The sequence below is a fragment of the Numida meleagris genome, unplaced genomic scaffold (assembly GCF_002078875.1).
Source record: "Numida meleagris isolate 19003 breed g44 Domestic line unplaced genomic scaffold, NumMel1.0 unplaced_Scaffold119, whole genome shotgun sequence".
Taxonomy (NCBI): Eukaryota; Metazoa; Chordata; class Aves; order Galliformes; family Numididae; genus Numida; species Numida meleagris.
Window position 1 is genome coordinate 995,542 of NW_018362987.1, and position 14,946 is coordinate 1,010,487.

The 14,946-nt window shown below is 41.6% G+C and overlaps 1 protein-coding gene across 7 annotated transcripts in view; it reads right to left on the minus strand.

Moving 5' to 3' along the window:
• Window positions 1–14,946, minus strand: part of PRKG1 (protein kinase, cGMP-dependent, type I) — a 429,334-nt gene that overhangs the window by 74,185 nt on the left and 340,203 nt on the right. For all 7 annotated transcript variants that reach the window (XM_021381835.1, XM_021381839.1, XM_021381834.1 and 4 more), the window contains one exon: window positions 1,567–1,632. In XM_021381835.1, coding sequence (XP_021237510.1) covers window positions 1,567–1,632 — 66 coding nt within the window. The remainder of the gene's footprint in view (window positions 1–1,566; window positions 1,633–14,946) is intronic.

A 14,946-nucleotide genomic window follows, 5' to 3' on the forward strand; every position in this document is an offset into this window, starting at 1 on the left:
ATCTAAGATTTTTGAAGTATTCTTCCTCAGTTCTTTTACTTCAAAACATTAGAACAAAGGTTTGCAATAAATGTCAAGAGATAATTGAATATAAAACTCCTGTATTAAACAGGATTGGGTGCATTTAGATCATGCCTATCAGAGAACTCGAGGAGCATCTCCTATTCATCTCATCACACTACAAGAATGCCTCAGAAGTCACTTGTAACTCAGCAGCTGCCCTTTGACTTTGTCTTACATCAATTCCATATGTCTTCAAGACTTCAAGAACAGATCCAGCATTTATATTTGTCTCAATACTCTGACACTTCTCTGAGACTTCCTGGAGCTGGTAGTAGTTCTTACATATTTAATAAATCCAGTGGATTTCTTTTCCTTTTGAGCACTTGTAAACTTCTTGTTTTCCTACAGGGAGGAGCTCCATGAGCCATCCCATGTGAAGAGTCATCTCCTTTTGGCTTTCACTTCCTTCCTGCGGTTACCTTTGGGTTCTCACACTTGGCAAGGCAGTGAAAAATCAATTCCATTCATCATATCCACATCTCTTGTGATTTCACAGAACTACACTCATTTCATTTCATCATCTCCTTCCCAGAACAGTTCCAACCTACATACTTACTTTTCCAACAGAAGCCATTCCCTCCCTTAATCAACTTTTTCACCCATCTCCAAACAACTTTTGGGTCTAGCTTTTCCTTTTGGATGAAACAAGAACACACAGTGTGTGAAGCACAGGTAAACCATAGACGAACTTTTTAAAAAGTTCTGTTAATGCCTAAAAATAGATTTGCAGGTATTTTTTGAGGCACTGTCCATTACAAAATCACAGTCTTCCCTGTGCAGTTATAAAAATCACAACTAACACCTTCCTCTGTGAAGGTGGAAGATTTCCCTGTGTGATGGTGTATTCCAGTGCCTCACTGCCCTCACAACCAGAAAACCAGCCCAAGAGTCACACTGGATTTTCAAGGTAATGCTATTTTTTTTCCCCAGTCTCAGCAGTCATAGGAAAGTGTCAACTTTGCAGCACTGTTTTCTGGAGTGCAGGCATTTCTTGTCTAGATAAAAAAATACCTAATTCCTCAAAGTTTTCCATGCAAAACAGGAAAACCGTTATTTTGCTCTTCTGATCTATCTTCTTGGAGTTGCAGAGCTTTAAGCAGGGCTGAGTCCTTTGGACAAGGACTCTCCAACCTCATGTGGAAAAGAATAACAACATGTTGCTCTAACATTTGTCAGAAGATTTCTTTCTTTCATGACATTTCGCTGATGCTAACTCAATCTGCGTACCACCATGATGCCTGGATCTGTTTCCACTCTTTCCCTATTTATTTCCATTTTGTCATTCTGTACTTCTTAATTTTCTGCATTTGTCATCACTGAATTTTGGCTTATTGATCTAGGGGAATGTTCTCTCTACTTCATCAAGGACACGTAATATACTATGGATATATTTTTCAAAATTAAATGACCTTAAAGAAAATGATCAAAGGCTCCAGTTAAAACCCATAAAAAGTGTGAACTGGAGATGCACCCCACCACAAGACAGGAAATTTATGTACTTACTCTCTGTCTATGACCAGACATGTAACTGCTTCAGCCGCAATGACGTTGGCAGTTCTGACATCCTCCCTGAAAGAAAAATATGTTTTGTAAGCAAACCTTATATTTCTGAATGTATTTCACTCTAAGCACTTCAAGAATAAAACTGAGGTTTTCACAGCTTTTTCCATATATAGATATGGACAGATGTTCATCACCTGTACAAGAGTCAAGCATGTGAGAGCAAAAAAGCATCCATGAGCAGAAAACCAGAAGTAGGCTCCCCTTGTAAATTGGGCATCTAGCCATGTACTGGCCCATGCCCTTTTGTTAGGCAAGGTCTTCTATCTTACTGTATATGAAAATGGCTACAGAAGTATTAGCTATTTGCATAGAGGTGATGATGAACATTTAGACGTCTGCCTATGTCCTCCTCCCCCATGCCCTGCATTTGATCTACCCAGGCCATGGTTGAGAGAGCAATATCTCACTGCTGAAGCATGAAGTACACAGTTAAGTAGGACACCAGAGTAGGCACAATGTATCTTCATTTTTAGATATTCAATGTTTTCTCTTCTCCTGTCACACAGTTTGGCCATGGCCAGCCCAAGCTACAAAATAAGAAGTTAATTTTAATCCAACCTATTTAGTGTTTCATAATGTTTTGAATGCCACTGCATTTTCTGTGCTGGCAAACCAGAATGCAGGAGTCAGAGTTACTGCTTTACTCAAATCCACTCAAAATCTTTTCACCTCTTAAATATAAAGGGATTACAGGCAAAATAGATCCACCTCTTTTAAATATATCTAATTCATTTATACTGGAAAACCTCTGCTTATTTCCACTGAAGTAGAAAATGAGATTTAAAAATGCCATTGGAAATAGCAATTCCCGTCTTCAAAGACAGAAAGTATTAAAGCAGCAGTGTGGTGAAAAGGAGTGTGGTGCATGTGCTCCCATACAGGAACTGGCACTCTCCCTTTAATTGTTAATTACATTTACTTTAATTGCTTTCAAGCTATCTTCAATTTTACTATTTTAAGCTACCCTTAAAGCAGAGCAAGCAGAAATAACATTGAAATAAATGTTAATGCTCAATCCAAAGCATTCTTTGAGATTATTTTCAATGAAATAAAATGTGTTAGTGCTACTTTGTCCATGCCAATAAACAAAATCACAGTTTAAAGCAAATTAAAGAAGGTAGACCAACAGCATTATAAAAATAGAATCATAGAATCATAGAATCGCTCAGGTTGGAAAGGACCTTCAAGATCATCAAGTCCAACCGCAACCTAACCATACTGCTCTAACAACCCACCGCTAAATCATGTCCCCGAGCACCACATCCAAACGGTTTTTAAACACGTTCAGGAAAGGTGACTCAACCACCTCCCTGGGGAGCCTATTCCAGTGCTTAACAACCCTTTCTGTAAATAAGTTTTTCCTGATATCCAACCTAAAGCTCCCCTGGTGCAACTTGAGGCCATTTCCCCTTGTCCTGTCACCTGTCACCACTAAGAGACCAGCCCCACTCTCACTGCAATCACCTTTCAGGTATTGGAAGAGAGCAATGAGGTCTCCCCTCAGCCTCCTCTTCCCCTGACTAAACAGTCCCAGTTCCTTTAGTCGCTCCTCATAGGGCATATTCTCCAAGCCCTTCACAAGCCTTGTTGCCCTTCTTTGGACCAGCACCTCAATGTCCTTTCTGTACTGGGGTGCCCAAAACTGAACACAGTACTCGAGGTGAGGCCTCACCAATGCCGAGTACAGGGGCAGGATGACTTCCCTAGTCCTGCTCACCACACTGTTCCTGATACAAGCCCAGATGCCATTGGCCTTCTTGGCCACCTGGGCACACTGCTGGCTCATATTCATCCGACTGCCCATCAGCACACCAAGGTCCCTTTCCATCAGGCAGCTTTCCAGCCACTCCTGCCCAAGCCTGTAGGGTTGCCTGGGGTTGTTGCGACCAAAGTGTAGGACCCGACACTTGGCCCTGTTGAAACTCATATGGTTTGCCTTGGCCCATCGATGCAGTCTATCCAGGTCCCTCTGTAGTGCCTTTCTACCCTCCGGCAGATCAACACTCCCTCCCAACTTGGTGTAGTCTGCAAACATATTCCTATTAACTTCTAAAACTTTAGTAAATACTGAGAGGATAAGGAATTATAATATTTAATATTCTACTAAGTTGCTGGAGCCAACTTCTGCTCATATATTAATACATTATTAAACGAGGATGCAATGATTTTGGTTGTGCGTTAATTCCCACCAAAACTTCACATAGATGTTCTGCTATCTTGGATGGCTTTCTGTCACAAAGTGCTTACCATTACATATTTTCAGATTACAGACAAATAAAACACAGGTGTTTATGGCTTCAGTTCAAATGTTTTAAGTAAACTTTTACATTAAAGATTAAAATACACAAATAACTGTTATGGTTTCCACTGCATTGTACCTGATACATGTGTTTAATCAGCATGAAATCAGTGGAATGAAGGCTCTTTTCCAAAGGACATTTTACTTAGCACAAATACATGAACCGCAGAGATGTAAAGGCTTTTATAATGCAGAAAGTCATGCAATTCTAAGGCTTCCTTACGTTCTGCACAGGCAGAAATAACTGATAATTCAGGGAAAAAATAAGGTTTTTTGTGAATTATATAGTGCTTCATACACAAAGTGTTAAGTCAAGAAACAAGCATCTCTGAATACCCTGAAGCATCGCAGGCTTAAGGTTTAGCTGCCACCAAAGCCATCCCATGCACGGTTTGCATACCCGAAACAGCCCTAAAACTCCCATTCCATGGCACTTCTCAAGGGGATAACGAAATCACAAATGTGGGGGGAAAGCATTAATTCAAAAGGGATGCTCCGAGGTGCTCCCTCTGTGCAGAATTGGCTACAAAACCTCCCTCTGCCTCCAACAAGGATGCTCATCCTGCAAACAAAGCCATTTTGCTCCTGCTGCCGGAGCAGCAGGGAAGGCAGAGGTGCCATTGGCAGTATATCTAGCTCAGCAAAAGGACTACCAGCCAACTTTGAGTTTTGGTGGTCTGTCACCACTGGTAGCATGGCTACGTTCCACCACTGCAGTGCAGATGCCCTATCACCTGCTCCAGGGAAAATCGCTGTCACGAGATGGAGATGGGTCAGGAAAGTACCAGGTCCCAGGATTTCCTGTGCTGTTGAGCAGCCTTGTTCCCCTGGTCTAAATCAATTTTATAACTCTGGCAATTATTACAGGGTTTCCCCATTATGTGGGATTAAAAATCTAATCACATTCCTAGAAAAAGGAGGATAAACCAGAAGAAAAAAGCCAACACTTTTTCAGCTGTACATATTAATCTTTTACACACATCAGCTGCAAAATACAGGGTGGAATTTTAAACACTGCCTGCTCTTACTGTACCGTTAAAGACTGCAAATACTTCCAGAGACATGCAACTCATCTACGCATTAACCTCAATCATCTTGCAGCAAAACAAATGGTCAGTACACATTTTAAAGGTCATGTTGCAAAAGCTGCAGCGCAGGGCATTAAGAACAATAAATAGTTATGTGAATTATGTGGCATTAAATGCAACAAGCAAGTATTCAAAAGCACTGCTTGCAAGCACTGACTCTGATACTTTCTCGGCTTCATCACACGAGTACTCATCACTGCTTCCAGAGAAATAGCGCTCTTCGTCAGAGCAGTCGCTCTCACTGTCCGAATAACCCATGGCTAATGCTTGCCTTCACCATCTCCTCCCAGGAAATGCCTACTGACTTCCAGCTAGTTCCTCTGTTTTGTCCTCCAGGCGAGCTCTGGTATTTTACAGCCCCTCCAGCCTCAAACTTCTTTACTTGGCAAAAGGTCACCGCCGCTCAGGGGTTCCTAGCTGTGGTGGGGGGAAAGGCAAGCAGCAGAATTTGGAGTGGGCTGCACCACCCTGATTCACCAGCCACACGTTAACTCCATGGGAGAAGCGCGGTAACTGAGCACCTCTTGCAACACAGCGGGTCTCGTGGCTGTTTTCAGTGACACTATCAAGTTTCATAACAATTTGGTATCGTTTTATTTCCAGAGATCACTGGAATCCTCCCTCCAGCCTTATAAAATTGTAACAGTGCATTATTTAGCAGAAGACATACATATATGTATTTTCTAGTTACAATTGGTTGCTGCAAAGATCTCAGGAAATTTCAACCATTTTCATCCTGATAAGCCTTCAGCAACTTAATTTAAGAGCTATGATCTTGTTGACAGTTTCCAGGAAAGGCTTCTGATAACAAACCTACTGATAGACTGTATTTATAAAGCTGCATTGGAAAACAGGAGAACACAGGCAGCCTGGATCTGAGAGAAGGTCCTATGGCAGCCTCTGTTGTGATTGTACCTACTTTGACTGTAAAAATGTAACTTGGATTTTAAGATCTTGGAGATGATTGCCATCTTTTGGCTTTCTACATCAGAGCCCTGTTCCAACTCTCATCTCCTGCCATGCACTGCCTCTCAATAATGCTAACACAATCCTTCAAATGAATGGAAACTACAGTTCAGATGATTCCACTCAGCAGTACTTTATCATATTGGCTTGAAACTAGTTGATCCAGCCAATGGAATCACTGTTAATATTTCCAGAAGATGGACCCAATGGTGTGAGCTGAGTTCTTTTTTGAGGATTTTTTAGGAGGTGCAAGCATGCAGACCCAGGAAGCATCAAATCTGGAGCTAAGCCTCTTCTGCTTTCCCCTGAGTAGCATTTTGTCAGGCAAAATTAAGGCCAAGGTGAAACACAGGAGAGTTGTGTTAAGGTCTGTGATAGACAAAACTCTTTCCTTAAAGGACAGAACTAGGACTCGCTTCTCAGAAGATCACCAAATTTGGGTAATTCTTAGAATATCCAGTGAAGGTAGTTTTTACCTCTGTGAAAGTGAGGATGTAATCAGAAAATACCCAACAAAACAGTAAGGGGAGATAGAGATGCTGGTTTATAAGCTCCTTACTCTGAAATTCAAGTTGTTAACCAATTTTTCCCATAATAATATTTTCCTTTTACTTCTATCATGTCTTGTCCTAAAAGCCTTAAATCAAGCTTATTAAAAATGCCATAACAAGGTCAAGTGTGCAGCGCTGGGAAGTGGGAAAATACACTAAGAAACTTCAATACCAGCGAACTGGGGATCTGCAAACAGCTTCGCTGTAGCAAAATTAGACCAGGGAAGGTCTAATTTTTTCTTTCCATCTTTTCTTCAAAAACCCTCTTTAAGATCATTTGCTAGCTAATTTAAACGACCTGAAGTCTCATTTCCACACGACACGGGGTTTTTACCACAGCTCTTTCCCTGTTAGCAGTGGCTTCTGCAAGGCCACTACCAAGGGCCACATGCTGAGCCACCTCCCCTTAGTGTTTGGTGAAGGTCCTTTAGTCACTGTGTCAAAGAAAATCAGGTTGTCATTGGCATTTTTAGAGAAAGAAAACAAAAAAAAAACAAATTTTGGGGATACTACTATAGCCAAGAGCCCCTTGACAGGCTATAAGTCCAGTGGCCTCTATACAAAAGTTGAGCCGTGGCAAGAATTTCCCAATGGGATTTATGAAAAAGAGTGCTTTTGGATAACTTACTTTGATATTCATAAAGTCAGGATCTCAGCAGCAGTGATCAGGTTCCTCAAGACTGCTGGCCAAAGCCCCTCTGCTCTGTCCTTACTGCACTGACACCTCTGAAAGAAAACTGAACTCCTACCTAACAATGGCTGCTAAGATTATGCCCAGTTTTAAATCAAAACACTCCCTATAACTAACAATGAGCTGAAATCATTTCAGGACGGTGTGTGATGTCTGATCATTATTTTCTGCCTTCCATTAATAGCAGATGTCACTTTGTGAAAATTAAAATGCCTGGAGAGCTTTCCCCTTTTATTTTCATGAATGATATAAAATCAAGTCCAGTTTACATAAAATGCCATATATTTTGGTATTAAAGCAAATGATCTAATTTTAAAAGATATATATGATTCTATATTCTTACTTGGAGAAGCAACTACCGTTACAAAGACTGCACTGGACTGAGATTGTTCCCACATCCATTTTGCCTACACCACAGCTCTGAACAAGCCACTTCACTATTCTATATCTGATTACTACATAAAAATGAGAAAAACTAATTTATTTTATGAACATTAGTTTCTACAGGCAGAAGAAACTATAGGAAACACGTCTGCTGTTACTGGCATTGTAATCTGACATAGTGAAGCTGCTGAATTTATGAGTGTTATACTATCAAAACACCTTTGCCCATATCAAGAGCTATAATACAGATAAGTAGAGCCAAAAATAGTACTAATTAAAGCAGAGGCATTGTGACAGGCAATGTTCATGCAGAACACCTTCCTTTCCAGCCTGATTACCTTGCGATGGAAAGCTTGTAGGCATCTTCTTATTATCATCACCCACCTTAAACTGCAATTACATCCTGTGTCCTCTGCAACACAATTTGCAGAATGTGGCTCAATAGTTGCAATTAATTCAAGCTAGTTCCTGGAAAGCTCAGAAATACCCCACAGTCCCTAACCCCAGCCTGTAAGGGAGCTGTGTGATGCCAGGGCTCTGAAAGATGATGGGGATCTCCTCTTTTTGAGCTTCTTCAACCCGAAGGAATCCACTTCTGCCACTTAGAAAACAAATGGGAAAATGCAGAATGCAAGAAGTATTAGCAACATGGAAACCTTCGGCAGCATTTTTAAAGGCTGGTTTGAACTAGGGCTCTGCTTGCCACCTTCACATTTATATACACTATTTAAAGCTGCAGGCAATTCACCAAACCAAGAGGGGATTTTGTCAGTTGAAAACTATTCCGAGAAGAGAAGTGTGCCTCATGATCTGAAAGCAGAGGGGAAAGTTCTTGCTGCCACATGATTACCAACAAGCTGGCATAAATCTAGCAGTACCTGCTACTTGGACAGTCAGAGTGGGATTTTCCCCTTGCTGAGAGGCATAATCAGGTTCTGCTAACTCCTCTCTGCAAGGTAATCTTTACTGCAACAAAACAAGAGTTATGAGTGACATGGGTCATGGCATTAACAGTGAGTTGTCACTTTCACTAGATTCTCACAATATTTAATCTAAAATTGATAACTGCTAACTACTCAGGAAATAATCTATGACTTCTGCCATGACTAATTTAGCCAACATTCACTTTCCTGGAGCAGTAAGTTACTATTTTGTCATTAACTGCTGACAACAGCCGCATTAAAATAAAATCAACGTGTGATCTGAGAGTTAAAGTAACAAGTTATATCTATTATACATTAGCTAGATCAACTCTTTGCTTACATAATGCCATTTTTAAACATGTAAGAGCTTCCCACGATCACAATTCAATCTCGGGAGCAGCTAAGGCATACTATAATGTTTGTAAGCACATTTTCTAAGTGGGTAAACCAATGAATGAGGAGCCTAAACAAGGTGCATTAGATTATATAGCCAGTGATCAGCCTCAGCAGTAACAACACTGGCATCTGGCTTCTCGTCAGGAATTAATGACACTGCATCAATTTGGCCTAACGTACTTACCAGACTGGCATGCTCATGAGGCTGCACGCATGGGATTGCTGCAGGGGCAGGGATCGTGTTAACCTGAACCAGGCCACTCGGACAGTGGGCCAGCGACCTGCCTTCTCTGTGCTAATCTCTTCTTACAGGTACCTAAATAGCTGCATTTTTTTCTCTTTCTCGCTTCTCTGACTGTTCTCTTCTTTTTCTTCCTTGGCTTTGTGCATTCAGAGTACTGGGACAAATACTCTTTGTGATACTGGAGCGATAAGCAATGGATTTGTCTATTGAAGCCATGTCTCATAGCAAGGATATCTGGCCTATCTGCAGCAAGAGAAGAGGCTCTTTCAATTGAGAACATTTTTGTAAGGATTTACTGTGAATCCACTTTTTTTTTTTTCTTGAAAAGAATTACATTTTAAACAACGCTTTTGTTAAATTCCTAAGCTCTGGGAAGAAGGGAAGTGGAGCTATAGTAAGACTATCCTTCTCCTTTATGGCTATCAGCAGTGGGATGAAGATGACAAGCCACAGGAGACTTTTTTTTTGATAGTATTTGCCCTTAGCTGATGCTACCAGCCCCCTGCTTGGGTGCCATGTTCCCATTCCCCCATATTGAAGGTTACTGCAACTCCTCCTAAGGCAGGGCAGTGGCACCATGGTCTTCCTGTGGCCACTGATCTGCCTCTACCATTGGACCTTACTACCTCCAACCTGTTGACCATGCACATGTTACCTTCATCTCCATGCTGCTGCAGGTCCACCCACCCTTACTTCACCTCTGCAGGCCAAATTCACTGTATCCCACTGTTTCCCCACAGATCCTTTGACCTTCTCCCACAGTACCCACCAGTTCTCACTGCTGTCACATTTATGCATAGATATTGCATGGGGTGTCACACCAATAACAAGAACAGAAGCACTATGGGCAGGAAGTGCCCAAAGCCTCCTCCTTGAATTGAAACAACTCAATTAATATCCCACTTGCTAACAGTTAACAACATGGAGGCCCACAATGGCACCTGCTGGTGCACCTGCTGGTGCAAATCTCCATTCTTTACTGGATGTGGCTGGGAATGTGGCCACTGAGGACAATGAAAAGGCTGAGGTTCTCAATGCCTTTTTTACGTCTGTCTTTAAAAGCCAGACCAGTTGTCCTCAGAGCACTCTACTCTCTGACCTGGAAGTCTCGGATGGGGAGCGAAATAAACCCCCCATGATTCAGGAAGAAATGGTCAGAGACCTACTTGTCATGGTTTTGTGATTTTCGGTTATTGGTATTCCACATCATAACATCATGTAGTGGACATACCTAGTTCTCAGAAGAGAAGGACTACTACAGTCCCCACGGCACTTTGCTCCTTTGTTACCATTTTCCAGCCGGAGGGAAAAGATAGAAGCTCGCAGTATAAAAACTTGCAGATCACGAGACCTCGTCCCTTTTTCCGCCGTCTCTCGTCTTGGCAGCACCTCGCTCTCCAGCCGTCTTATCGTCGGTAGTAGAGTAAGGCCTACCTTGATTTTGGGACATTCTCTCTCTCTGTATTGGATTTATCAGCTTAAATTGTAATTATATTGTATTATAGTGTGTTGTTTTGCATTCCGATATCTTATTTAGTAAATTAGTTTGTTTCTCCTCAGATTGTTGCCGCTGTTCTTTGCTCTCAGGGCCATCTCCCTACCCTTTTCCCCTTTCCCCTTTTCCCGGGACGTGGGCCCTTGGGTCCCCCGTCCCCTTTGTCACGGAATCGGGCCTAACGCCCTTAAACCGTTGACACTACTACTCCACCTGGACTGCCACAAGTCCATGGGGCCGGACGAGATCCACCCGAGAGTACTGAGGGAGCTGGCGGAGGAGATAGCCAAGCTGCTTTCCATCATCTATCGGCGTTCCTGGTCAACTGGAGAGGTCCCAGAAGACTGGAGACTTGCCAATGTGACTCCCATCTACAAGAAGGGTCGTAAGGAGGATCCGGGGAACTACAAGCCTGTCAGCCTGACCTCGGTGCCAGGTAAGGTTATGGAGCAGATTGTCCTGAGGGAGATCACATGGCATTTGCAGGACAACCGGGGGATCAGGCCCAGCCAGCATGGGTTTGTGAAGGGCAGGTCCTGCTTGACCAACCTGATCTCCTTCTATGATTGAGTGACCTGCCTGGTGGATGAGGGAAAGGCTGTTGATGTGGTCTACCTAGACTTCAGCAAAGCCTTTGACACTGTCTCCCACAGTATTCTCCTGGAGAAACTGGCAGCCCATGACTTGGACCAGTACACTCTTTGCTGGGTAAGGAGCTGGCTGGAGGGCTGGGCCCAGAGAGTGGTGGTTAATGGAGTTAAATCCAGCTGGCGACCGGTCACGAGTGGTGTTCCCCAGGGGTTGGTGCTGTTTGGCAGGTGCAGAAGAGTTGCAGAAGCTCCATCAGCCTGTGCCCTGCTCCACACTCAGCTCCTCCATGTCCAGGTTTAATCACATAAAGCCAAACTGAACATCCTCCTGCTATGTCTGCAGCACTTACATGCTAGCAGGACCATATTTCAGTCTGAGCACTCAATTTCTCATTCTGTGTTATTTTACAGTGGTGAAGCCATAGAAGGGAAAATTATGGGTGAAGTTTATTATCAGTAAAGATATGAGATGAAGCTGTTCATTTCCTCATCTTACTTTCTCCCTTCTGTGCACAGAGTGGTAGAGCAGATTTTATAGTTTGCTCAAGAGTGCAGCTCTGTGATCACCTTAAATTGGTCTGAGATAAATCAAACATTCTACGAGCTCAGTCTTCTGCTAGATCACTGCAATCTGCCCCATAGGCAGCACTCACTGGTGCTGAGCTAAGGGATGAGGTGGGAGCATGTAGTCAGGAGGGAAGGACCAGTCTCTTTGGCTCTAACAGTCACACACTCACGTAAGGTGATGACATAACCACATCATGAATTATTTGGGCTTGTCTATGCATGACCAAGCTTTCATTCCTGTCTAGGCTGCTGAAGTTCGGAAGCTGGGACTAGAAATCCTAACTTCTTTTGGATGCTCCCTCATGATTTCTTCCCTTTAGAAATGACCACTGACCAACTGCAAAACTCGACAAGCTATGGGAAGGCAGCATTTCTAATAAGAAATAGCACAATGTAACTGCTTAAAACATGCATCAACCAAAGCAAAAAGAAAATGATATGTTTTGCCCATGAAAGACATAGTCACAAACCTATTTTCTTGTTACACATTAGAAAGCATGGATTGAACTTAATGAACAACCTTACTAGTAACAAAAAGAGATGGTACACTTTGTAAAGCACTGCTAACAAAAGCCTGAATAAGCTGCATCACCACTATCAGACTTACTAAAAAAAAAAAAAAAAACACACACAAAAAACCCCCAAGCAAACAGAAAACAAAAACCCAAACCTAGTTATGTAATGCCTGCAGAGCAGCACATTTCAATCCTAGAAAACAGAAGTGAAAAATCTGAAAAAAATTGATTTGCTGCATCCTGAAAAGATGCTCAAAACTTTGAACAAGCCCAACAAGATTTCATGCTCCGCCTCCACCTAACATGCAGGAGTAGGGGGAAATCTGTTTCAAGGCAGTTTTTACAGTTTTCTTTCAGTATCAACAACAACAAAGGAATAAACCACAACTCAAAACAAACGTAGCTCCTACTACTAGGAGATACTCTAGACTATCCCATATGATTTATAACCACAACTTCTCCACAAATTAAAAATCACTGCAGAATTTAGTTTGCAGAAAAATGTGCTGTCTCCCCATTTGGTGATACGAAGTATTTCATTGCTCTTCTGCTGGTGAAGCAGCTGTGCAGCACCCACCTTCATTTGCATGACACTTTACATTTATGTAGTTAATGCTAATTACTGCAGAGGTGGATGTATTTATTTTTCTAAATCTATTTCAGTAGGAAATGATTAGTTACATCTGAAAGCTGAATGGCACAAGAAATACATATGGTGCTTTGTAGCTAGTAATGATAATCTCCACTTGTCGAAGTAAATCCGTGCTCACTTCCTATAAAAGCAGAGAACACAACATCTAAATGCTCACTAACACACATAAAAATTGTGGGTTTGCCTTTCTTACATCTGATATTAGTTCAGGTGTGGCTGCCTTTGCATTCAGGAGATATTCTGACTACAGCTGTGCTGTTGTTTTTTCCCATGTTTGTTCATGTTACCTATATTATAACTGTTCTTTACTGACAAGAAAAGCAGGTAGATGCATTTTCATTGACTGCATTAGTATACAGAGTTGGACCTCAGTCTCAAATTCTAAGTCTATGAAGCTGGGGCTGAACAGAGATATCCACCAGACCTGATGTCCCGTGAATTCTGGAGCTGGAAAGGAAAAGGGCCATCTCGTGGGGACCCTCGTGGGTTCTAGGACACCACCTGAATCCATAACAAATTTCCTGAATCTCACAGAAAGTTATTTTAATAGATAGCAAAATCTATTTTCCTGCCATTTCAGGTATTCCTTATAGTACCTTTCACAAGCTTACATATTATAAGCAAAATTAGTTTTGCAGCATAGCCATTGAAGATACTTCCAGAACTCATTGCTACATATGTTTTCTGTTTCCCTGTCTAAATTTACTCAGATCAAGCTTAAACATAATTTTTCCTGGATTAAAATACAGTTCTCAAGTAAAAACAATGATTTTCTTCCCCATTATATATTTATACAGAAACCCCCCACATCTTCTGAGGTTTTCCTTCCCCAGATAAATGAATCTAGGTCTCCTACTATTTTGCCTTAAGTTCTCTGAATCTCTAGTCCTTCTCCATACCTAGACTAGTGTGAGCTCACTCTCCATGAATAGAGACATCCTTCATGGTTTGGAATACTCCAGATTAGATCTTACCAGGGTTTCGTACAACAGTACAAATGATGTTAATTAAGCAGAATAAGTTTTAAGACCTCTGCTTAATGACTTCCATCAGATTCTATTCCAGCCCAGCAAGAACTTTTCATACTATCTGATCCATACTCACTTTACAATTCTTTCGCTAATCTTCATCTCATGCTGTTTAATTTCTGCATCTTCATGTGCTGCTGCATAAACCCCCATTCAAGTGAGATACATTATCTCATCCTAAAAAATAGTTCAGACATCCTTCTTCAAGCCACTACAACAACTTTTGAAGGAAAGCATCATTAAAATAATGTATAATATTGCCATTTCTCAGCTTGTAGCTGCCTGATGGGGCTTTAAATGCAGTTCCTGTGTTTTTCCCGGTTATGAGAGCTCCTATGAGAATCACACATGCAGCTTCAGAAACTGGACTGATCTGAACTTGTGGCTGGCAGTAATGAGGTCCCTTAAACTTAAGCTCTCTTTATTTTGAAAGTTCTCATTACTTTTAGTTGTAATAACGTCCCATCACATTCCTCTTGGTCTACAGTCACTTCCTAGCCAACTGTAACAACCATCTCATGTCTAAAGTACACTCTTAACTTGGTTTAAAAAAAAGCAAAATTCCAATTGATAAAAACAATCTCAATTCTCATAGTTACTCAGCCTGATTGCACCTCAGTCACAAGATAGTCTCATGAAGAAAACAGAAGCTGGCCGTGCATTGCTCCATATTAGTGCCAGATCGGAGCTGTTCTATGCTCCTGTGATAAAAACAAAACAGTATTTTAAGAAGATTGGTTTAAGTATTATACCAAACATCTGGGTTACAGTCTTCAAAGACAAAATAAATTGGAAATCAGACAAAATTCCTAGTAGCAGTGTACCCCGTAACACTGTTGAAAATAAAGCCTCATCTTGAAAACAACTGATCTTCAGTCAAAGACGATTATTGCTCCTAAGCAATGTTGTGCACGTGGGACATGACATATCC